The sequence below is a fragment of the Orycteropus afer genome, unplaced genomic scaffold (assembly GCF_000298275.1).
Source record: "Orycteropus afer afer isolate SDZICR_OR568_19922 unplaced genomic scaffold, OryAfe1.0 scaffold00756, whole genome shotgun sequence".
NCBI lineage: Eukaryota > Metazoa > Chordata > Mammalia > Tubulidentata > Orycteropodidae > Orycteropus > Orycteropus afer.
Genome location: NW_006922343.1, coordinates 427,786 through 453,448, shown reverse-complemented (window position 1 = coordinate 453,448; position 25,663 = coordinate 427,786). Strand labels below are relative to the sequence as shown.

General features: G+C 49.5%; 2 protein-coding genes across 2 annotated transcripts in view; one reads left to right on the top strand and one right to left on the bottom strand.

Moving 5' to 3' along the window:
* CUNH11orf49 (chromosome unknown C11orf49 homolog) overlaps positions 1-12,219 on the top strand; it is a 301,669-nt gene extending 289,450 nt beyond the window's left edge. Inside the window, 5 exon segments of the mRNA XM_042783230.1 lie at positions 4,824-4,909; positions 6,604-6,799; positions 7,395-7,504; positions 11,752-11,815; positions 12,045-12,219. Coding sequence (XP_042639164.1) covers positions 4,824-4,909; positions 6,604-6,799; positions 7,395-7,504; positions 11,752-11,815; positions 12,045-12,219 — 631 coding nt within the window.
* Positions 12,220-15,903: 3,684 nt separating this feature from the next.
* On the bottom strand, positions 15,904-25,286 carry ARFGAP2 (ADP ribosylation factor GTPase activating protein 2). The gene is given in 16 exon segments (XM_042783227.1): positions 15,904-15,929; positions 15,932-16,063; positions 16,178-16,271; positions 16,424-16,550; positions 17,526-17,660; positions 17,740-17,868; positions 20,218-20,349; positions 20,438-20,574; positions 21,023-21,075; positions 22,110-22,166; positions 22,430-22,508; positions 23,484-23,564; positions 23,653-23,784; positions 24,267-24,339; positions 24,927-25,078; positions 25,080-25,286. Coding segments are annotated over 16 exon segments (1,746 nt in total).
* Positions 25,287-25,663: the final 377 nt, after the last annotated feature.

Below are 25,663 nucleotides of genomic sequence, written 5' to 3'. Positions count from 1 at the left end.
AGAGATTTCCAGGATGCCGAGGATGACACTCAAGTTTCTGGCTGAGCAGACTAGTGGGTGGTGATGCTATTAATGAAAGTGGAAAGCCAACTGGCTGTTTTTGGCAACCAGTCTTACCACCTACCATCAGGAAAATCCCTCAGCCCTTTCCACATGTCCCTCAGAAAGCATGTCACTGCCAGTGTCTGCCTTCCTCATCCTGACTTGCCCAATGGTCCCTTCTGACCAGTGGACATTTCTGCCAACCAAGAAGCACCTGCAGGCTTCTCTGCTCCCACAGAAACTCTCCTGATATCGACGGCTGTCTCTGCCCTTTGAGGACCATGCTCCCACTCTTGCCAGGCACTGATGGTCAAAGTCAAGAATGGCCTCTGATGGAATGCTGCAGGCTGGTTCTGGGGCTGGAAGGGTGGATCCTGTCTGGAGCTTATAGTTCTGTCTGTGGCTGAGAGAGGACGATCGTATGACAATCTACTCCAAAGCTGAGGTGTGGCAGGGCCTGTCTCAGGAGCGTGTTGGTTAACAAGAATTAAAAATGGAGGCAGCTTACTAAAAATGGCGGAACAGATATGGTGATGGTTGTACAACTTTGTGACTATACTAAAAATCACTGAGTTGTAGGCTTTCTTTCCTTGTTTTTTGTACTTTTGTAAAAATATATATAACGCATCATTTGCTAATTCAATGTTTTTCAGGTGTACATGAATGGTACACTTTTAAAGGATAAATTTTGAACTTGAAATCATCTCATACAAAAGAATGAAATAGATTGCAGTAACTCCTATGAAAAAGGAAGTGGGTTCCACCACTCCTGTGGCTTCCAGCCAAACGAAAGACAGGCATATAAGCTAAACATTTACATTAGGTAGTACTCCTTGGAGAGAACAATCATGAGAGAATAGAAGGGCTGTGTATGCACTGGGAGACAGCTCAGAGGGCAGGAGTGCACGGAGGGAAGGACATAGGGAAGAGGTAACTATGGGGAGGAAGTGGGAGAGGAACTGTTACATTGTGGGAAATTGCAATCAATGTCTTGTGACAAAGTGTATGTGCGCTGCTGTTTGGAAAGTGAATTTGCTCTGTAAACTTTCAAACTTTCACCCAAATCACAATCTGGAAAAAAAAAAAAAAGTGTGTTTCAGGGTGATGATAAAGGAAAGAGAAGCCCTGTAACATGTGAAAAGCTCTGGTTCACCTTGGTCATCTCCCACTTGGGGGTGCTCTTAACCAGTACTCTTCCTTAGTAATTAACTTCAGGCCTTTTCCTTCCTACTGGGCCTGGGAAGGATAAACTTTGAGATGCTGGTGACTCTTCCTCCCTGAGCATTCCTGGGAGAGCTCTCTCTTCTTTGCTAACCCTAGTCCCCTCTTCCTGCCCCCTCTTTGCTCTCTCTTTCCCCTCCCCCTCCCCATCCAGATGTTAGAATATGGGCTTTGTGCCTTCTCTCTTCCTTTTTGACTGCTTGGGTTATGAGAAGAAATAGGGATAACCACTTGTCCCTTGAACCGTTCGTTGCTGGAGAGACTAGGGCGCCCTCCTCTGGTCAGCAGCAGCATTGCTTCTCTCCACCCTCTGGGCTTGATTTTCTTCCAGCTGGAATTTTAGCAATGAACTCTGGTAATCAAGGCAGCTTTTTTCCCTAAGAGATACATGAGAAACAGTAAAAGTCCTGAGATATAGGTGACCAGAAAGAAGATAAAGCAATCACCAAACCAAAAACCAAACCCACTGCCATCGAGTCAATTCTGACTCATAGTGACCCTATAGGATGGAGTAGAACTGCCCCATCGGGTTTCCTAGGCTGTACATCTTTCCAGAAGAAGACTGCCTTATCTTTCTCCTGCATAACAGTGGGTTCAAACCACCAACTTTTGTTTAAAAGCTGAATGCCTTAACCACTGTGCTACCAAAAAAAAAAAAAAAAAACCTTACCGCCGTCAAGTCATTTCTGACTCATAGCCCCAGAGCTCCTTAAATCAGTCACAGAAGCTTAAAAAAAAAGTTCATGTTTTTATTCTGTATCTTTCATTCTAAAAGAGGCAAACGTGGCCCAGTGAAAAGTACATGGACTATAGAGTTGAAAAAACTCACCAGCTGTGGTGGTATAGTGCCTAAGGCACTTGACTGCTAACCAGAAGGCTGGCAGTTCAAACCCACCAGCCACTCCTCAGAAGGAAGGTTGGGCAATCTACTTCCATAGTGATACTGCCTCAGAAACCCAAGGAGGGGTTGCTATGAGTCAGATCCAACTCGACGGTAGTGGGTTTGTGGGTATGACCTTAGGCAAGCTGACTTCTCTAAAACCAGGCCTTTAAACTGGTTTGAACCAGTTCAGTCATGGCTGACAAAATGAAACTGGAATGGACACAAATTTTTAAAGTTTGGGTGATCTAGAACACTAACCAGAACAGGAAACAATACAAGTCAAAGACCTGGAATGGAGGACTCAGAAGAGGTGAGCCTTTTCAGGAGCCCTTTCAGGACCCTGATACATGATATTAGATTATTGCCAGGGCTGTGGAGAGAGACACACATTCAGAGTGCGTAGTTGCTGCCATCTTTCAGTTGGGCACCATTGTTTCAACTCAGCCAATCAAGGGATTTGTCTCTGTGCAACGCACATGTTTCCTTTGTTTTCTAAGAAAGAGATTGAGTTTCTAGCAGGGCTTCAATCATAGTCTTTTCCATTCTGATTAGCATTCTGGTTCACCCATATTTAAAACTTCAGGTCCATTCCAGTGTCACTTCATCAGCCACATGTGGACCAGGCTGAACCAGTTCAAAGCCCTGTCTGAAACTTAAGACTATTCATCTATAAAATGGAAACAATAACAAGATCTACCTCCCAGGATTGTTGTGGGATAAGATTTAATTAATGTAGTTAAGTAGCTTGCACAGTGCCTGCCATCAGATAACCAAAAAAAACCCAAACTCATAGCCATCAAGTTGATTCCAACTTATAGCAACCCCCATTGGGTTTCTGAGGCTGTAAATCCTTACAGACAAGTAGATCGCCCCATCTTCCTTCCTCAGAGCAACTGGTGGGTTTAAACTGCTGACCTTCTGGTTAGCAGACTAATGCCTTGTTCACTATGGCACCAGAGCTCCCTGAAGTAGGTACTCAGCAAATGAAATCTGTTTCTGTTAGCATTATTACAACGAATGACTAGACTGGAATCATGTTCTCTCTTTGGAAGATCTGTAAGCAGGCCAGCTGCCTCATACAATTCCAGGGTCTTCACTCACGTTGTATCTATAAAGCCACTCCCCACCCCCCAAGATGAGCAATGCTGACTCTTTGGGGCTGATTCAGTTGCCAGTTTTTGGACCCTCTGACATAGAGAGGTGGAAAGAGATTTAGAAAAATACACAAGAGATCAAAATAAAACTTTCTTCTTTAAAAGTAAAGATAAAGCCTGAAAGGCCCAGCGGGAAACAGACTGGGTCCCCTCCACTCCAGTAGATGAGTTTGGCCCCTGTCCGCACATGGACAGAGGCCAGCAAGCATGAATTTCCTGTTCCAGTCCCCTCTCAGATGCGGCCTTGAGCAGAGTGTGAACGTGGGCTTGCTCTCATCTTTTTAGTAGTCAAATGATTTTCTTCCTGTGGGGTGGGTACCCAGTGGGAGGGACTAGAGAAAGAAAAAAGAAAAAACAGGCAGCGGACAGATGGTAAGAGTGGACAGTGAGAAGGCACAGTGGCCACCACGGCGCCAGGAGCTCGGGTGTGTTCCTTTGACCTTTCTCAAGTGCAGACTCCCCAATAGCTCTTTACCCTGTCCCCTTGTCCCAGGGTGGAGGTGCCTGTAGCTGTTTTGGCCTTTTGGTAGCATTAAATTGCAGTGCCACTTGCCAAGACCCCTTTAAACCTCTTGGCTGTTCTTTTTGCCTTTTTTGATCAGCTATGTTTATTCTCAACTCAATGGTCCTCATTGCAGGATGAAGGGATTTACTGCTTAAGTATATGAAAAGAAACCTTGGCTGCATTACAACTGCACCCTCTCCTCACTCCCCTCACCCTCCCTCCCCATGCTCCATCCACTAGCTGGCGCCACAGAGACTGAATGGGGAGCCCACTCTTGGTACAGTTGGTCAGTTCAGTTTAGTGGCAGAGCGCAATTGATGGAAAAAAAGTGTGGTGATTGGGAGGAGTTTGCTTTTGGGAACCTTCTCCCAAATGTTTCTTGCTGCCCAGGGGAGACTGCAGATCTAGTAACAAAACTGACTGTCTCAATCTCTCTCTCTCTCTCTCATACACACACACACACTCTCTCTCCCTCTCTCTCTCTCTCTCTCTCTCTCTCTTTCTCTCCCCTTCTCAGGAGTCACCGGGTGGTGCAAACAGTTAATGTGCTTGACTGCTGACCAAAAGGTTGGCGGTTCAAGTCCACCCAGAGGCTCCTCAGAAGAAAGGGCTGGCAATCTACTTCTGAAAAGTCAGCTATTAAAAACCCTGGGGAGAAACAGTAGTTCAGCTTAATTAGTAAAGAATGTCTGCCTTGAGCATTGTGTTCTTCTAAGAACTGTCTATATAGAATCAAACTGCAAGAGCAACTCGAAAGATGAGAAAACTTAGTGGGGAGTGAGTTTATATTATGAGAAAGGAACAAATTGGAAAAGGAGGGTAGGAATGAATGTAATCCGTGTCACTGATTGTACATGTAGAAATAGTGGAAGTGATGTATGTTCTGTTGTGTATATTCTCAACAAAATTAAATAAATTTTAACAGAGAGCGCTAGGGATCACAGTGCCACTCTGACACACGTGGGGTCACTGGGAGTCAGTCAGCACAGCAGCAACTGGCTGTGTGTTTCCCCCACAGGATTGTGCTCATGGATGATGCCATGGACTGCTTGATGTCTTTCTCAGACTTCCTTTTTGCCTTCCAGATCCAGTTTTACTACTCAGGTGAGAGTCTTCGAAAGCCCATGTACAGGCTCCTGTCTAGGACCATGTCTCCCTTTCTTACCCTGTCGCCCTTTCTATCTGCTTGTCTGGCACACTTTTCCCTTCTTCCTTGTGGGGGGAGGGGTGGAGTGTTTCACCGTGGGTCCCTAACAGGATGTCTCGTTCCCACTGGCAGTCACAACATTCAATCCGCACAGCCTACTTCCTCAGCCCCCTCAAGACATTGAAGACCACCGTGCTTCCAGTCACCAGTACACCGAATCAGTTTAAGTGAGAATGACAATAACAATAACGATAGCATTTACTATTTATTGAAACTTACTATATGCCAGGCAAGTAGTAAGCACTTTAATCCTTAGAACAGGCCTAAGAAATGGGTACTTTCAAGTGGTAAGGTTACAGAGGTAAAGAACCAGAGCCACATAGCTAAGAAGTGGTGGAGGCAGACTTGAAGGGACTGCTGGTCCACAGCTCGTGGAGCCCATGCTGCTAGCCGCTCTGCTGTGGGACTAAGATCCCATGCCTCTCCCTTGGCCTCTGACTCATGTTTCTGGGCACACATTTTCCCACCAGGCTGATCTACTCCCACCCTGCTCCCTACTGCACACAGCTACACCCTTAAGTCCCTCCTGGAATCAGGTGGAAGCAAAGTGGATGGGTAAATACAAATGCATAGAGCTCACACACAAGTGACATCAGTGGAATGTTGGGTTTAGAAATCACTATGTCCATAAACAAAGTTGTTTAAAACAGGGCTCTTCCAGTAAACAGATGGCTGTCCTTGGAGCCTGGAGGTGGCCTTCCTGTCAGCTTGTGGTCCCAGCAGCCCTCGACTCATTTAGGCCATTCTGTTTACTCACTGGCAGCCCAACGGCCTGGTCAGGCAGGGGCTAAAGCCTGGAGGTTCACCCCTACTCTTTGTAGCCCCAGATACCTATTTCTGTTTCTATTTCTGTGAAGCCCATGGGCCTTAGAGGAGGAGCAGCCATGTTAGGGAGCACCTTTTCCCATCTTGGCCTCCCTGGTCCACCTTCACTTGGGGACTCACACATCACTGCATTGCACAGCCGTGTGTGTTGTTCAGAGAGGAGACAGACCATAAGTAATTGGTTATTCACAATGGCTCAATTACTAAAATTTGGGACCAAATATTTACTAAAACAGCAGGTTGCCAGTTTTCTCTTTTCCTCACTGGTATCTCTACATACTTACTTGGGTCAGAGAGGCAGGTGGCCTCACAAGATGAGGTGTACCAGTGGGGCACGCACATGTTTGCTCTCTCAGAAATCATTTCTAGCATTTAGTGTGTACCAGGTACAGTGCTAGGTGCTGGGGAAAGCAAAGATCTTACATCTTAGCAAAGAGGCAGGTTAAACAATTAACTGCACAGAGAACTGGTCATTGGATAAGTGCTACAAAAAAAGTATAAGGGCAATGAAAGGATTAAATGGGGGAATCTCACATAGTCTAGGAGGCCTGGAACAACTGTCCAGAGGATGGACATTTGAGCTGAAACACATGAGTATTGCCTCTCATGAGTGTGCTGGTCAAGCAAGGTTGAAGGCTCCTGCTCTCGGGACACCACCCACATCAGGCACTGACATCTACAGCTAACAATACAGAAGGGAGGACACAGGGAGGGGCCAAAGTATGTGCTCACTGCCTAACTGTGTCCACCCACCTATGCTATCCAGAATTCCTGGAGAGTGTGTCTGCCATCTATCAGGACCTGCTGTCCGGCAAGAATCCCAACACAGTGATTGTACCAACATCGTCCAGTGGGCAGCACCGCCAGCGGCCTGCCTTGGGTGAAGCTAGCATGCTGGAGGGTGTGGAAGCATCACTGTTCTACCAGTGCCTGGAGAACCTGTGTGACCGGCACAAGTACAGGTGAGAAAGGCTCGCAGACCCCACCTGAGCCCCAGGGATAGGAGGCTGCTGGCTTTTGGAACAGATTCCTAGTAGGATGCTCTGATTGGTCCAGAGCTTCTGGGACCCTTCATGATCATAGCATAAAGGGCAACAGCACCATTTGCCCCAAACCAGAGAGCTGACTGAGAGACTTCCCAGTCGACTTGCTTAGAAAGAATTGCTTTCACTTGGACAAGAGGAGCCGTAGACAGCCAACCTGGCCCCTTCTCCTGACCAGGAGATAGGCTAGCCTTAACTCTTTCAGAAAGAACATTCACTGTACAAAATTTCCTACAGAAAAGGACAGAGCAACCAGTTTTGGTCTCCTCCAAGATGAGGTTGTTACCTCTAGCCATTTCATCTTCCCCACCCCGTCCTAGTGAAAGCCCCAGTTAGTAAACACACCAGCCTTTCCTGTCTGCACTCAAGGCCAAGCTTCTCTAGGGGCTGAGGGCCCCCTAGCAGGCAGATCTCTGTCTCAGCTTTGGGAATCCTTCTAAGCCTGAAAGTATGGATGGAGAGATGGCACTCAGATTTGCAAGTCTTTGAATCTAACACCTGTATTCCCTTCTAGCTGCCCACCCCCAGCACTTGTCAAAGAGGTCCTAAGCAACGTCCAGAGACTGACCTTCTATGGATTCCTTGTGGCTCTCTCAAAGCATCATGGAATCAACCAAGCCCTAGGTAAGCTAGAGCTGGGTATGTTCAGCTCCCCCTGCACCCGTAATTCAAGGCCAGGTAGGGGCTGGCCTCTGTGAGCAGACATGGGCCCACAGGGAGGGAAAATCATCTCTTCCTGGACTTCTCAGGGCAACCTCCGAGTCCTAGGGGCCGGAATATGCACAAGACTATGTCCTCTTAGGGAGCTCTGGTGGCATAGTGCCTAAGGCATTTGACTGCTAACCAAAAGGCTGGCATTCAAACCCACCAGCCACTCCTCAGAAGGAAGGTTGGGCAATCTCCTTCCATAGTGATACCACCTTGGAAACCCAAGGAGGGGTTGCTATGAGTCGGGTCCGACTTGATGGCAGTGAGCTTGGTTTTGGTTTTGGTGTCCTCCCAGGCCTCTCTCACATTTCAGTGGCAAGGGACAGCCTGCCACTCCCAGGGCCCTGTCCCAACATGAAGCAGCCTCTCCCATTCGATCCTAGTTCTGCCTTGGGGAGTGGCCTGCAGGTTGGGCAGATACAGGACTATTTACTCAGTGATTCTGGAGATTATATATCAAAGAGACCTGAATCCCATTTGTAAACAAGGCAAAGGTATGTCTGGGAGCCCTTTTTTTCCCAGCTGGAAAGAAAAAATCTGATAAATCTCAGATGGAGTTTAAAAAAAGGGGGGGCGGGCGCAGAGAAGGAGGGAGGTCTGCGCAGCCCAGTCTTTCCTGCTCACGTTTTTTCTTATTGGTTGGGTTCCTTATCCCTGGTCTTTTCTGCCTAACCTGCTCCTCTCCCTAAGTTCTCCTAGGGAAAGAGACACCAGGCCAATCATCCTACTGGAGCTTGAGGGGTTCTTATTTGTCTCTCTCCTTAGAGATACTCCAGGCATGCTTGGAACCCACCATCTCCCCTTCCTTTTGCCAGTTCTAAGTTTTCTGTGGCTGGGAATGGGTCAAGGGAAGGAAATGAACATTTGTGGATTTTTTTTTTTTTTTGACTATTGTGATTTCCTAAGGCATCTGACTGCTAACCAGAACGCTGGCAGTTCAAACCCACCAGCCATTCCTTGGAAGGAAGATTGGGTAATCTACTTCCGTAGAGACACTGCCTCGGAAACCCAAGGAGGGGTTGCTATGAGTCAAACTGACTCGATGGCAGTGAGTTTGGTTTTGATTTATTGTGATTTGGGTAGCTCTGGTGGCATAGTGCCTAAGGCATTTGACTGCTAATCAGAAGGCTGGCAGGTCAAACCCACCAGCCACTCCTTGGAAGGAAGACTGGGCAATCTACTTCCATAGAGATACTGCCTTGGAAACCCAAGGAGGGCTCGCTATGAGTTGAATCGACTCCACAGCAGTGAATTTGGTTTTTTATTGTGATTTGAGTGAAAGTTTACAGAGCAAATTGGTTTTCCATTCAAAATTCATATGCATTTTGTTTTATGACATTGATTGCAATCATCACAAAGTAACAGCACCCTTCCCACTTCTTCCCTGTTTTCCATTTCCATTCATCCTTCTTTCTTATCTTTTCCTGACTTTTGAGCTTTATTCTTGGGCAAATGCTGCCCTTTTGATCTTGTTTGGTTGATTGTCCTAAGAAGTGTGTCTCTCTCTGGTGGTATTGTTCACCTCAAAGGTCAGTCTGTTGTTTGGCTAAAATTTGAGCCCTGGGAGTGGGTTCAGTTCCAGGCTTCAAGGGTGACTAAGGGCCACAGTCCCAGGGGTTTCACCAGTTTGTATCAGACCAGTAAGCATCGACATTTTTATGATTTTGAGTTTCAGTCCACATTTTTCTCCCACTCTATCCAAGACCCTCTATTGTGATGCCTTTCATAGTGGTTAGTAGTAGTAGACAGGCAGCATCTAGTTCTTCTGGTCTCAGGGTCATGAATGCTGAGGTTCATGTGGTCCAATAGGCCTTTAGAATATTTGTTTCCATGTGTTCTGATTTTCTTCACTCTTCTTGGCTTTGGATGGCCAGAGTCCAATAGTTGCACCTTAGGCAGCTTTTAAGACCCCTGTCCCTACTCACCACAGTAGGATGTAGAACATTGTCTTTATGCCACTTGACTTAGTTGTCCCAAGAGTGGTTCTAATGATATTGTTAAATGCCAACCACAGAAGGTTGAGTGCTGTGCAGAATGCATTATGCTGGGATGGTTCTGGGATCACAGGAGCACAAATCCTGCAGGACCAACCTAGGTCCCGTTCAGGCATGCATATCACCTGACAGTTGAATTATCCTAAGCTTGGGGGCAGGCACAGTCTGAGGCCCCTTCAAGTGAGATTGGTAGCCAAGGTCACTGGCTGGACTAGGAGTAGAAAGGAGGCAAAACAGGAGTCAGAAGTCAAGGGTAAGGAGGTGGTGGGTGGATATCTGCTTAAGATTTCTTTCACACTCCTAGTCACTAGGAAGAAAAAGGAGAAGCTAACTAGCAATTGGGTCACAGTTTGGACTAAGCTCCTCCTCTAGCTTCTTCTAAGGGCCTTTAAAAAGGACAGTTACCCACTCAACAACTTCAACTGAGCACTAGTGTTCAGTGGAGTGGGAAATAATGACGAAGCACATAGTCTCTGCCCTCACCTGAACACAATTGTAGGAAACAGAAATCCAGAGATACTCTGAGAGAAGCCAGTTGAGGGAGAGGAATAGCTTTGTTCCGTTGGTCCTTGAGGCACCCCCAAAGAATGACAGGGTTAAACGGAACACAGTTCGAAAACCACTAAGAGCAAAAGTGAGCAGGAGGCATCATCTGAGAAAGTTGCAGAAGTCAGATACTGAAGGAGAACCAGACGGGCGGTTTGATTGACCAGCGCTGACTGCCGAGTCTGAGTTCTAAACACCAGTAAGCTCTTTGCCCTAAACAATTTGCTGGCGAGGATTCTTCTATTTGCAAACTTCACCCACACCTCCCTTCCTACTATTAATGTAACGATTCCTGGGCACATCCAAGAGCCTTTCCTCTTACTTTTCCCTAATACAAAAAAATTAACTTCCTTCTGTTTGTAGGTCAAGAGCTTGGTAGTTCAGTGGTAGAATTCTTGCCTTCCCTGTGGGAGACCTGGGTTCAGTTCTGGTCAGTGTTACCTCAGACCAACCGTCTGAGTGTCAGTGGAGGCTTGCCTGTTGCTTTGATACTGCATAGGTATTAGTGGAGCTTGCAGACTAAGATGGACTATAAAGAAAGGCTTGGCAACCGGCTTCCAAAACTCAGCCAATGGAAAGCCTGACTGAGTCTGCAGCTGCTCCCGGGATGGCATGGGAGCGCACAGCATTCCTTTCCATTGCACATGAGGTCACCATGAGGTGGAGGCCAATCCAGCGGCAGCTAACAGTTTATAGCTAAGGAACCCAACCTGGAGGAACTGGAGTTTGTCCTGAGATCAGATGGTTTATGGCAGAGCAGAAATGGGACTGCTACCCTCCTGGCCATGCAATCAAGTTGGTATGATCCTGCCCCAGCCTTTTCTTCTCATCCCTGGGGCCCTCCCAGGAGGTAAAAAGGCAACAGTTTTGACCATCTCTATCTCAAAGGTGGGGCCATCTTGGCTGTGGGGCACAGAACTAGGTAATTTCTGGTCTTTACTATAAGCCTAAAGGAGCCCTGGTGGCACAGTGGTTAAGTGCTTGACTGCTAACCAAAGAGGCTGGCAGTTTGAACCCACTTACTGCTCCATGGAAGAAAGATGTGACCATCTGCTTCCATAAAGCTTTACAGCCTTGGAAAATATACGGAACAGTTCTACTCCGTCGTACAGGGACACTATGAGTCAGAATCAATTCTGCAGTAATGGGTTTTTAGTTTTAGTGCCCATATTTATTTGGGTCTGTCACCCTGGATTATATCCTGTATCTCTGGCTGCTTTACAGCCCAATACCTGAGACATCAAGAAAGGACTAAACCCTCAGCATCTGCACACGACCCACCACCTAGTTTGGGAAGGGGATGGCCCAATTTGTGCCATACCCTTGAGGTTTGGAGATGTCTCCTTAGCTGTGGTCTCTGCCCCAGGTGGCATGCGGTGGGCAGGGCAGCAAGGTTCAATTTATCAAACAGCACCCAAGACCTCCTGCTCCATGACTTCTTTTTGGCCGTTGTAGCAGTTGTCCTCCACGTTTTAAGAGCTCTTGCCCAAATCTTTTCCCAGTATCATAATACACAGCCATGAAGGGTAGGGCCACAGAGGCATCACTGGGAATGGGGCAACCTGACTGGACCTGACTGAAGGACCCTCAGGTTAAGGTCTGTGTCCCCCAACTATCTCCTAGGAGCTTTGCCTGACAAAGGGGACTTGATGCATGACCCAGCCATGGATGAGGAACTGGAACGTCTGTAAGTGTCAAGTGGGAAGATGCTGCCCCCGTGTGGGAGCCAAACCTTTTTAGTCAGACATAGAGCTGCTCCCTCATGGGTCACACAGGCTTGTCTGAACCACCCCATGTGGCCTGAGTCTGAGTCTCTTAGGGGTAGTAGACCCCATGGGTGTACCTGAATGAATGCAGAGGGGCTGGCTCTGGACAGGAGGCACCTCACTGCCCTCTGGGCATCTTCCCTCTTTCAGGCTGGTCCATGTCCCAGGCCTGGTCAATTCAGTCACTGCCAGCCCAGAGGCCAGCTGCCTGCCTTCCCGGACCCCTCCCCGAGTTGCCTCCCCCTGGAGACCCCTCCATCACTCCCACAAAGTGAATACAGAAAGTGATGGCTCCACTGAAGAAACAGATGAATCCGAGACTTGAGGAATCTAAGGGGTCCTGCTTGTCATCCTCCATCCCTTGCTCCCACCCCAGCCCTTGGGACTCCTACCCAACCTCCTCTCTAGCGCTGTGCCATGCCTCCCTCTGCTGGCGAAAAGGCTGAACAGCCCCAGCCCAAAGACCTGCCTCAGGGGTTCTGATGATCAGCCAAGTCAATCCGTAACCCTACTGCCACAAGCCCCGTCAGTCTTAAGTCAGCCCTGAGCTAACTGCAGTTGAACTGAGGCCAGCTGGTCACTGGGAAGGGGACTTGGCCTTAGCCTTTTGTTGACAGTCCTCCCTACCTCTTAAGCAAGAGCAGTCTTGACTCAGCCAACCTCTTCTGCTAGCCGCCCCCCATCCCACTCCACCTGAAGATTCATCTCCTCATAGCAACTCCAAGATCATGAATAGCCAACAATGGGCTTTACATGGTCATGGGTGAGGCCTGACATGGAAGTACTTTAGCCTTCTGCTGGAGGAATAGCCACCAGCCATCATAGGTAGGAGAAAGGTGGACAGGACAATTTTACTTGCAAAAACTGTTTCAAGTTTCCCGTATCTAATAGCTAAATATGTGAAATGAATAAAGTCCCTTGTGTCTGGTAAGAGGTGAGTCTAAAACCACTAGAGTGAGAAGGGACAAAAGGAGGGGTGAAGGGAAGGGGTGTGTTTGGGAGTCTGGTGCTGAATCTAGCCTTTGTGGCAGCACTGGGAGGTAGGGGCCAGAGGACCACTCAAGCCTGAAGACCTGCCTCAAATAATGAATAAGAGGGCTTACCCTTCTGCACATGGGAGCAGCCCCCAGTTCCAAAGGAAAAATGCTAACAGCTGGAATGGGCCTTTAGAAAACTGAGGCCCAGCGGGTTCTTGGCCAGGTTCCCATAGTGTCACAGATCCAAGCAACAGAAGGGTTAGCACCACACAGCCTGCCAGCCATGGGTTGGTTCACTGAACATTTGGCAAGCACTTACTCTAGAATAGGGAAGAGGTGGTAAAGACACGGGCCGAGGGGCACAAGCTTCCAACTAAGACTGGCAGAGGGTGAAGATAGGTGGTCTTTAACTCCGTGAATTGGGTTGGGGGTCCCAGCAAGTAAAGCCCACCCAAGGGCCCAAGCAGAGGAGACTCCCTCTTCTAAAGCCGACATCACCACCACTGGGTATATATATTCTTTTGGGCTCATCCATGCCCAAACCAGCCTCACTGACCAGTTGCACATGCTGGTTCCTGAAGCCCTGAAGGGCCCCAAGCCAGGACTGGGAGATCCAATCCTAAAGCAGCTCCAAGACATTAAGGTTTCTAGGCTTATGACAATCTCCAGCTTCCAGCCCTGGAGAACAGTTCTTAACCCTGGCGTGCATCTTGGTGTGAACCACCTGGGGATGTGTATACAATGCATAGGGTCTGACTCGGTACCTGCCGGGGGTGGGGCCCAGGTTATTCCAAAGCTGGAAGTCCCAAACCACACTGGGAAGCACTGGCTTCTAGCCCCATGGCTTCCTGTACCCATTCCTTCTAATCATCTACTTCCCAGGGTAATGGTTTTCAACTGTTCCCTGAGGACCTCTGTGAGGTGGCACAGATGTTTCAGGAGCCCCTCTAGAGGGAAAGGTATGTCAAGCCAGGGGTTTATACACAAACTCGTTTTTTCCTCCTAGATTTAAGAGTTCCATTAGATAAGTCTGAATGTTTTTGTTCTGTTAACTACACTGAGAAATCCACCACCAGTCAACCCTCATGGGATAAGCCTACAAGGCTGATGAGGCCTTCACTCAGACTGCTGGCCTGCCTTCAGCCTATGGCTCAGTGGGTGAGTTAAAGGGCCAACTAATACCAGCTCTTTCTCCGCGTGCCACAGGGTGGTGAGGTCGAGGCTGCACAGGACCTCGCGACAGCACAGGGCCAACGAGCCAGGGGCCTTTGGCTTTCAGAGACGAGACAGACCGGAGGCCCTGGAGAAAGTGCCCTCAGCTTCTACACCGTCGCCCTACCCGTATCAGTGGGAGCCCAGAGAGTGAGGCAGGGAGCAGGGTCCAGAGAGGACAGCACTTCAGCTCAGACCAGCAAGGGCCCAGGGCCCCGTGGGGGCTTTATTTTGACACCACTTTGTTGCAATACAAACAGTCCAAAAAGAGTCATCCCTTGTGGGAGGAGAGGAGGGGAGAAAAGTGGTCTGTGTTGCTTGGGCGCCCAGCACAACCCAGAGGGGGGTTGGGCCCAGACTGCCAGCATGGCAGGGGAGATGGCACCAAGGGTGACACAGTACAAGGCCCAGCTGCCAGAGGGAGGCCTGGAGCCCAGGAGCCTGATTCTGTCCCTCATGGCCTCTGCTTCCTAGGTCAGCAGTGTGCTCAGGGTCCAGAGCCGAGGTGTGAGCAGCTAAGGCCCACAGTGGCCACTGACGAGGGGAAAGGACAGAGAAACATCTTGAGACAGAGGGCCCTGTAGTCCCGAGCAGGAGGACTTCAAGACACCCAGGAGAAGTAATCCTCCCCCTGACGTCCAAGTGATGACTGTAAAAAGGGGTGGTGAGACAAAGGAAGAGGACTCTGGCCTCCAGTCTGACCCTAAATGAAACCTTTAGGTTCCAGGTGTAGTTTCTAGCCCTTAATAAGACGCAGACCAAGATCCCTCCCCTCCCCTACCTTCTCCTAGTGCCCAAAGAGGCCACTGACAGCAGCAAGTCTAGAGCTTCTCTCCTGGGGGCTGATTCACAGAAGAACTCTTTCTAGGCCTCCCCTACTGGTTCCAAAAGACTGAGGCCCAAGTTCCCAAGCCCCCAAACTACCCAGAAGGATCCCAGAGCCAGCAAAAAGCTTCACAACTTTTCACTTTGCCCAGAACAAGCCATTCGGAGGGAAGCCTCTCCCCCTTACTCCAGTGTGGCTGGAAGATGAACAGCAGCTTTGGGGGCAGGACTGGAAGGACACTAACCTAGCAGCACACAAGGGGAGGGGGGGGCTGTGAGGGGAGAACAAGGGTCTTGATCCACAGGCAGAGGGCAAGGCTGGTACTGACCATTCCCCTCACCCAAGTCCTCTGAGGCCACCCCACTCACACACCACACAGAGAAAATAGCAAATCCTCCCAGCTTCCAAAAGGCAAGCCTCCCTGGCCTGGGAATCACAGGGTTCTTGCTGTCACCACCATATGCCTGAGCCATGGCGCTTACATCAGTAGGAACTGTAGCGCTCCTGGGGTGGAGAGAGGAAAAGCACACGGTCAGTGTCTAACGTACAGCAGCTTCCCACGGTGCATCCCCCCACCCCACCCCCACTACACACACACATCCTGCAGTAGAACCAAGCTGCAGGGCTCTGCACACCCTCAAGACAGGTGTCCACGGTGAGATGTGGGGGGTGGTCAGGTACCCATGTCACCACAGCAGAGACAGTTTCTTATTTTATTGTGATTTGGGAACACAGTTCTGGTCCAAACCCAAGGAAGAAGCCCTATCTGTACTCACAGAGCTGGGGAGGGAACAGAAAGAGTGGTAGAGGTGACACAACTAGGGAACAGATCAGTGTGGACACGGCACTGTCTGCAGGTGAGGCTCCAGCCCTGGTAGTACAGAGCTCAAGTGAAAGCTACCCCTCCAAGAAAAGAAAATGCTTACTCTAAGGCTCAGAGGGGCTACCCAAGATCAGTGCCTGGATGTGGGGAAGGCAAACCCCTAAGCACTACTCAGGCCCCTTCCCAGCCCAGGTCCACAGCCCCAGCCTCACCTGCAAAGAATTCATCACACCATTGGCCAGCACAGCCATCTTCCCAGCCACAGACTTGACACCCTGCTTAAACTGGGCAATGTCAGCTGTAGGGAGCACGTTCCCCAGAGATACACTACCTGTAAAAGCAAGGGGATGACCCAGAGCCTTGCAGGAAGCCCTCCCCAGCCAACAGTATCCTCCAGCTCTGCGCACAGGCCTCAATGGTGCCTGCCACCCCACTGGGGCCTTACCTGCTCCATGAGCTCCATCCACCTCCCCAAAGAGGTCTGAAGAGCTGATGGCACTGCTGCCTGAGAGCTGCTGGAGACGTGACCTGGCTTCATACTGTGGCGAAGAAAAGGCGAAGCCTGGGGATCCTGTGGTCGATGACCCAGGATCCTTCCAGGCCAAGCCACCCTAGCACTGACACCCACACCTGTGGCACTCTCATCACGTCTACCTGCCGCCTCCAACCACGGGCAGATAATTGCACCTACCTCAGAATCCATCTCCCGCCCAAAGAACATGTCAGATGAAATGGCTTTGGCTCCGGCAAATTTCTGACGTGCTTCACTGGACTCGAGGCCTGAGCTCCGGTTCTCTACTTCCCTCCGGTTTGTGGCTCTGAGGGGTGGTTGGAGAATATTACTGACCATTCCCAGCCACGAGGGGAGGCGGAGTACAGAGTACAACAGCCAGAACCAGAAGACAGCATACCCTGGCTGCACTCTGTCTGGGGCTCTGGGGCTCTCCCCTGGATGATGAACCTCCAAAGGGATCTCCGAGCCCCTCCTTCTCCACACTGAAGCTGAGGCACAGACAGCTCATGTACCTATACCAGGTATGCTGGGAGTGTGGTCTGGCGGACCTGGCCTTCTGCCCAAACCACTATAGCTGACATCACCATCCAGGAAGCTGTAAAGTCACTACTGCTACTGCTACCCCTACTAACGAGAATTTAGGGTGACCATATGTCTGGATTTACCTGTGACAGTCCTGGTTTATACCTACTCTCCTGTCTCTTGGCCCCTTTCACTCTCAAAAGCATCCTAGCATGGACACCTAACACGGAGTGTGCAGACACAAGGCTAAGTGTTTCTCAGTTCTCATCACATCTCATCCTCTCAGAGGCCCTGTGAAGTAGTTATTTATGCCCCCATTTTACAAATAGATGACTGACTTACAGATAATTTGTCAACTAGTAGATTGGGATAAAGTAAGATTAAAAAAAAAAACGAAATAAGAAGATGAGGAGCAGAGACACATAACCTTTGCGTGGCCAGGACTGAAGCATAAAATCAGGGTCCTCCCATAAGAGAAAGGTATACACAGCTGAGGCTGCCAGGTGCTCTGTGACACTAAGCACAGCTCAACCAAAGCTTGCTTCCTGCACTGCTGAATACAACAGTCACCAGCTACATGTGCCTACTTAAACTTACCAAACTCAAATTAAAAATTCACTTCCTTAGTTGCACTAGACCTATTTCAAGGGCCCAGTAGCCACACGGCTAATGGCTACCATAGGAGACCAGTGCAGACACACAACATTTCTATCACCACATAATGTCCACTGGACAGTGTGGCCCTAGACCACTCTACCTTTCTGAAATAGGCCGGATGCTTGAGATAGTCACTTCTGGCTCCTTCTCCTCCACCCTGTCCATTCCCCAGGTGGCATCTGTGTCCCAGCGGGAACCAAAACTCTCCCCCAAGGAAAAAGGGTTGTCCTTATACCTGGGGAGACAACAAAGTGACTCAGAGAAACCTGATTAGGAACACAGTGGCAAAGTCTGCTCCCCAACAACAGCCTTACTTTGGAGGTCCAGAAGCGAAAGTACCAGCATCATCAAACAAGTCTAGTTGCGAGCGGGAGGATCTGGCACTCAAGGGGGTTTCCTGCTCAATCACCTGCATCTCGGACAGCACTGAGTGCGAGACAGAGCTGTGGGGAAAAGCAGAGCCAGGCACAAGCCCAGTGGTTAGTGTTAGTGTCACCGCCCAAGAGAAAATGCCTAGCTGCTGACATAAATCTGGCTTCCCTTTCCCTGGTCACCACCCAGTACCTTCTCTACCTAACTGTGCCCGGAGCTAGGCCAGGCACCGATGCAGGAACCCAGCAGGTCATGGACAATCAATGAGTGAAGTAGCTTATTGGGATGACCCAAGAAGAGTACCCGGGACTGTGCTAAACTAGAGAGAGCACTGTCTACACATCCACTCTTTTCTTAAAGTGGGGTTTCTCTGGCAATGACCGTATGCCTATTATAATCTTAATAATGTGCATCAAGTGACAGTGCTCTCTGTCCTTAAAACAACTCACAGACTTGCTACACCATGAACTATAACCTTCCCTGAAGCACTCAGACAGACAGACACACACACACACAAACACACACACACAGGAAAGTCAAAACATAAATATGCCTTCCAAACCAAACCCAACTCGCTGCTGTCGAGTCAGATCCAACTCATAGCGACCCCTCCTTGGGTTTCTAAGGCAGTATCACTACAGAAATAGATTGCCTGGTCTTCCTTCTGAGAAGTGGCTGGTGGGTTTGAACCGCCAGCCTTCTGGTTAGCAGTCAAATGCCTTAGGCACTACACCACCAGAGCTCCTGATATATGCCCTGTTGTTGTGTTGTTGTTCTTTTGCCATCAAGTTGGACCCAACTCATAGCGATTCCTCCTTGGGTTTCCGAGGTGGTATCACTACGGAAGTCGACTGCCCAACCTTCCTTCCGAGGAGTGGCTGGTGGGTTTCAGAAACATGCCCTAGGACCAGGGAAATGAGTCTAGTGGCAACCAAAGATATGCTCTTAATGATCTTATTCCATGTTTCTTTTTCAAGACCAAAGCATCTCAAAGCACAGAGCCTGGCCTTACACAGTAAGACCTAGTTTCCCAGGGAGAAGAACATTAGATGGGCAGACAATACCACACATCATGCTTCTGTCTTCCCCTTTCATGTGACAGGGACACTTCAAGGATCAATTTGATGTAAATGAATTCACTTAAGAATGTACACAGACTGTAGCTGGGAGAACCCTAGGCAGTAAATATCTTGCAGTAGTGCTTTAAATAGAGTAGACGGGCTTAGGTTTAAATACAAGATTCTACTGTACCACAAAATGTGTATGTATACACACAACACACACACATTCTTTTTTTACTTCAGCTTTTAACAGCTGAAAAATTGTTCACACTGTAACCCAATTAATTCCTATACAGCCAAAATGTGTAAGAGGAAGAGACTAAAGTCCTTCTCAGGATTAAAATTTTATGTTTTCCTGATTAGCTGTTACAATAGCAGCAGACAGACTAAATAAAAACAGTTTAAATCCAACTGGCCCATGTTCTGAAAGATTAAGTAAAAAATACACAGGCGTATCTTCTTCAAGACAAGTATAGCATAATGGATAAAAACAACAGCTATGGAATCAAATAGGTCTGTGTTCAAAATCTAGTTCTGCCAATTACTAGTTTTGTAGGCTTCAGGCAAATTGCTTAATTGCTCTGAGTCTCACTTTTCTCATCTGGAGAAAGAGGACAGCAGTACATCCTGTGTAGGACATTTGTGTTTAAGTAAACGAGGCCATGGCAGAGCCCATGCCCCTCTGAAGGAATAGCCACCACTTGGCACCAGCTAACTGCAGGCAGGAATGCTGGCCTCAGCACTGTCAGATATTCCAACTTTTTAAGAGAAGTCAAAAACCTAGGTTTACTTGAAGTCTTTAATGTTAACTCATATTGCAAACAAAATTCATCAGAGAGCTAGTCTATAACCATTTTTGTTTTTTTAAGAAAACCACAGCAAGATAAGCCCAGTGGTTCTTGGACGGGAGAATAGTGCCCAACCAAAGGGCATCTGAAATATATAGGGGATTTGGGGTGTTACTAGTGTGTGGCAGTACAAGTGGCATTTTCTTGATAGGGCCTAGAGATGCTGGAAGCCCTGAAACTCTCAGGGAGGTCTTCAAAAATAGAACTGTCCCACTCAGTGTGCCATTAGCACCTTCATTAAGAACTACCACCTGAGGAGGAAAAAAAAGAAACCCTGCCCTCAATATACTGTAACAGGCTCTTCCTGTTTTAGCCTTTCAATAGTTACTGAGCACATACCTCCCATGTGCCAAGTATTATACTAGTTACTTTAAGACAACAAGCAAAATGATTTATTTAGCCTTGGAGAAAGACTAAGCCTAGAACCCCAAACTGCCAAGAAGAACCTTCAATAAATAGTTCCCAGGATAACAGTGGCCTTTCTCTGCCACATCCCTGGGCTGAGCCTCACCTTCGGGACACCAAGCCCATGCCCAGCCTCTCTGCCTGCTCTCGCTTCTTCCCTTCCAGATTCTGTAGCTTCTTCTCCTCCTTCTTACGATCAATCTGGAGTTCCTGGTAGGCGAGACGCATGGAGGCGACCCTTGGAGGGAAGAAACATGTCAGAGGCAGCACCCATCCTGACCTGGCTGCCCACCAAGTGCCCCCCTCTGTCCAGGGTAAACACTCACATGGACTCCTCAGCCTGCTTCTTGGCATCAGCTGCCTGCTGCTCACGGAGCTTCTCTGCCACCTGGGCCTGCCGCTCAATCTCACTGAAGCTCTGGCTGCTCACCTTTTGAGCTCCGAGGCCCTTCTTGGCACCAAGCTGGCAGGGGGAATCAGGTGATATGGGGCCTTGCCAACCACAATCTCATCCAGTCCCTCCCAGCATGGGCACTCTAGCCACACCCACAAGGAAGGCATTCCTTTTGAAAGTTCAGTGTAAGAAACAGTAGCCCAACCAGCATGGCCAAGAACAGTGGGAACTGAGCATGAGCACACCCGTAGACCGTGAGGTGGTTCACAGCCCGGCAGAGGCCTCAGGCCTGAAGACAGCAACTGATACTAACTGGGGCCGAGGATGTGCCAAGCATTCTCCTACACACTCAATGTGCATAATCTCACTGTCTCCTCCCAGGAGCCCCCTAAATATAAGCACCCTTTCACACATAAGGTTCAGAGACATTAAGTGCTTTTGCCATAGCCAAATGGCAAATGGTAGAGTCAAGGGTGAACCGAAGTGCTCCGACTCCAGAATGCCTCTCCCCACCTACCCCTTTCTTAGCTGCTGCTGGCTTCTTCTTGCCAATGATGGATGTTTTCAGTTCTGTGTGAAAAAGAAAACAAGCATGAGCTACAAGAAAGGAAGGCAGCAGTCGGCAAGTCACTCCACACCATGCAGCTTCACAGCAACAGCTTGTAGAGAGAGCTTCAGGCAGGGGAAGGCAAAGCTGCCTCCACCAGCTCTACCCCATGGTCCAAGCAAAAAAGAGAGGTCGGGGAGGCTGCTGACTCCTAGAAGACTGAGGCAGGCCCAGACCTGAAATACCAGAGCCAGTCAGCCTCTGAGCCACCATGAAGACTGCTAGGCAGGGGGCAGATGCCAAACAAGAGCCTCAGCAATTAGAGCGGGGAGCTGGCAAGCAAGGGGCCAGGTTTCCCAAGCAGCTGCTGGTTACCTCTGGCAGGAAGTGCCCCTTGAGCTGACAGAAACATGGACTCTGGGGGAGAGACAAACTTGTAGCTAACAAGGGACCCGCCCAAGAGCCTCCATACAACTTCCAAGGCCTCTACAGGGCCCAACTTCAGACCAAGTCATGCCAGCCTTCTTGTGGGGTCGGGTGGAGAATCATTCTTCTGCTAGGTTCCTGCCTCAACTCTCAAGGGCCAACAGAACAAACTGAGGTCAGCAAGTGGACTGTTCACCTTGAACAAAGTCTGAAGGTCACCAAGGAAAGAGTAAAGGTGACAGGGCAGGCCAAGGACTGGCTGAAAAGGACCAAAGTCACCTCCATCCTTCAACAGCTCAGAGCTGTACTCCACCTCATAGAAGGTAAGTGATAGGCCCAGTCTGGCCTCAGACCCCATTCCATGCTGGTTTCCCCACACTTTGGCCAGACTCAGCCCTAACCCACAGGCAGAACCCACATCTTTCATACCAATACACCCTAGTTCATCAAAGGGCCTGGCTCTAAAGTACTTGTGGTCAGTGTTGCAGCCACCATTTCAATTAGTTTCCACCCCAGAGAGGTCAAATGCTCAGTCTCTTGTGGGTTTAGTCCACATTACCAGGCAGCAACAGACCAAAATACTCAAGACCCACCCTCTCCCAGCCTATTCCACACCCACCAACTGACATACCCAGAGAGGCTTTGGGTGAGGTGGCCAAGAGGTCTGTGTTGGGGCCATTCTCCGGCTCTGTGGGTGCAATGGTGGAGTTAGGTGTAAGGCTCAACGTTCTATGACCTCCCCCAAAGGGAAGTGACCGGACAACAGGAGGGGCACTGGCTTTACTCATATTGCTGAGGCTGCCAAAACAGGAATGCCCACCACTTCCTTGAAGGAACTGGAATGAATCCTAGCTCATTCAGAGAGCTAAGACCCCACTCTTATTCCTTTGACAAGGGTCCCTTTCTTTTCCCAGGACCAGGACACTTGGCTGGAATCTGGGATGAACTCACGTGCCAGGCCACTGCTCTCTGCAGGCAAGGCTGGCTGAGTCTCTGAAGGCTCAGTGGCTTGTGCATCCCAGGCAGGAGGCTGAAAAAGAGGCCAGATCACAAGTGCCTTGATGAGCCATTCCTGCTGGCTAAGAGCACCCAGACCTACAACATCCTATGGGTACAAGGCCCTGCTCTAAGCCCATGAGGAAAAGAGAGTGGAGGCTAGCAAATAAAACCATGGTTGCTATTGACTGTGGAAGAAAGAAGCACAAACTAGCACTCCTCTCCATGCCTCCACTATTTACTGAGAACCAGAGCCCATTTCCTTAATTTAATAACCACTAACGATTCAAGCAGGAGCTCTGGTAGCATAGTGCCTAAGGCACTTGACTGCTAACCAGAGCGCTAGCGGTTCAAACCCACCAGCCACTCCTCGGAAGGAAGGTTGGGCAATCTACTTCCATAGTGATACCACCTCAGAAACCCAAGGAGGGGTCGCTATGAATCAGGACCAACTCAACAGCAGTGAGTACCATATGCCAGGCACAAGGCGGAGGACTTTTCACACATAATCATGGTAAATTATCACAATAAACACTATGAAATGGATACATCTCTATTTCAAAGAAGTTAAGTGACTGGATCAACATCATAGAAGTGCTAAGTAAAGGAGCAGGGATCCAAAATGAGACTTCAACACCCAGTGCCAGTCAAGGAAAGTCTCCTCACGGGTGGGGCACAGAGAGGGAATCCCTTCATTTTCCTCAACCCCAGTGCCTTTCTTATAAGGGAAGAATCCCTCATATCGCTTGGACCTTCAAGAAGCTTCTCCTCCTCCTCACATCTCCAGTTTATAAGCATCCATTCCTGACACACTGTATCCCCATTCATGGGAGGTGGAAACTCTTGGTTCACTCAGCAGGCAGCAGTCACCAACTCAGTGGTCCAGACATCCCCTGTCCATGGTATTGCAGCAAGGTAAATAGACTCCATGAGTGAAAAAGGCCTTGGCCTGGATCAGTCACTAATTTGTCGGGAACAATCACGGGAAGCATTCCGTACAAGCACTCACTTGGGTGTGTTCTGTGAAGAAATCAGAGTCCTTCTTCTCCGGAGAATGACTGGGAGCACTGCTCATATTGTCTATCCAAAGCTAGAAAGGAAAAGGGACCCGTGGAACACAAGGCTCTGAATTCTCCCACTCTCGGCCCATCATCCCAGTCCTGGAAATAGGCACTCACATCAGTGCCATGCCTAGCCAGGGCTGCACTCCCCAGCTGCCGGATCTTCTCCCGGTACATTTGGGCAGCTCGGCTATTATATTTGGTGTTGGCATCATTGGCCGTGCATCCATGTTGGCGGAAGAAAGCTGTCTAAGGAGCAAAAAAGAGAGAAAAACACACTACAGGTGATTCTCACCAGGACAAAAATAAACTGGTTGTAGAAGGCACCCCCTTATAATAGCCCAGTTATTATTTATACAGGATTGACACCCAAAGTTTTACACAGACTAAGTTCCTACAGAAAAGCACAGCTTCCCATCCTCTGACAGGACTGGCTGAAGCGCAACCCTCAGGCCTGAGGACAGCATGCCATACCCACTCTGCCCATCCTTCCTTCTCAAGGCCTTGGCCCCAACTCTCTTGGCTTTTCCTTGAGATACATCCAGTTTGGTTTGGATCTGAACTCCCTTTGAAAACAACTGTGGCCAACTCCCAAGTTTAGAGCATAATGTTTGATATTGTTACAGACCAAAAAACCCTGCTAACAGGGAAAGGGAGAAGGCTTCCTCGGAAGTCATGGTACAGCCAGCACCCGCCAGAAGTACAGAGAGGGAGGGTTATAGGAGCTTTACCGCATTGGCATTCCCGCCGACCTGCATACACCTCAGCTGGAACCAGTTCCAGTTGGAATCCAACTCTGTAGACCTGCGTGCAAGGGCTGCGTGTCACCCACTAGCTGACAACAGGAAAAAAGCTTTCCTGGCAGACCCACACCTATCTTTGGCTTTGAGCCGCTGTAAACGCCAGGAAACATTAATCAGCCACCACCCCCATTTCCTCCACTCTTCCAAGTCCATAAAGCTTTGCTCTTCATTTATTTATTCAGAAGACTACTAATTATTTCCCTAGATCCAAAAAGAGGTCGCATTTCCAGCCTTGCAAGCTTGGATTTGCCTTTCCCCATAAGTATGGCAGCAGTCTCACCTCTGACATATTCGGCCAAAGTAACAGTAGTGATAAGATCAAAGCAGCTAACGTCCCCCGTCTCGCCTGCCTAAACTAACGCTCAGAGTCTCAAGCTTGACCTCCAAGGAATAACGGAAGTTCCGACCCAGGCGCAAAGGGCCCACCAGAGGCAGCTCCCTCTTCAGAGAAGCTACCGGACTCTCGGCCTGGAGGCTGCAGATGGGCGAACTCGGCGCGGTCCTAGTGCGGCAGCCGGTCTCCCTTGCTGACCACAGACTCATACGACTGGGTGGAAAAAGAAACACTGCAGCGCACGGAAACCCCACCTGATGAAGCTGAGATGGACTCCCAGGGAGCGGTGAACCCCGGAGCAGTCAATGCACAAGAAAACACCATACGTGATGCTGGCCCAACTCGGGTTCTTGGCGCCGCAGTCGAAGCAGGCCTGGATGGAGGAGGAGACGCGCTAATGATCAGGTGGCCCGCGTCGAGGCCGGACGCTGACACCCCAAAAAACAGCCCACTCCCGCCTCTCTCCCTCCCGCAGGCCCCAGTGGAACCAGGAGAGTCCCTCTCTTCCGGGACCAAGTCCCGCGAGCCTCCCGCTCAGGCACCTTGTTGGTTGGAATCGCGCGAAGCCTCTTAAAAAGAGTCTGGATTTCGGTCTTGCTCGGCTCCGCCGCCATTTTCTCTCCTTCCCAGACACAACCGCGACCGACGGATCCCGTCGCAGGCCAATCTTAGTCTGGGAAGGCGGGGTGACCGGGTGGGCCTCAGCCCTGCTTTGGTAACCAAGGGGTGGTAAGATTTGGGCCCTATCTGGACCAATGAGCAGCCAGCGGAACAGGAGCATAGACGTCACCAACCCTGGGCTCTACAATGGTCACCAGAATAAACGCCGGGCCGAGCCGGGACCAATCCGTGGCCAGGGCGAGCGACGGCTCGCGAGCTGGCCCAAACCGCCTCTGGAGCGCTTACCTGACGTCTCAGCCCGCCCTGTAGGCGGAGCCACTTCCCACAAGACTGGGATATGGGAGGCCCGGGCGCAGGCTTGAATTCTGTC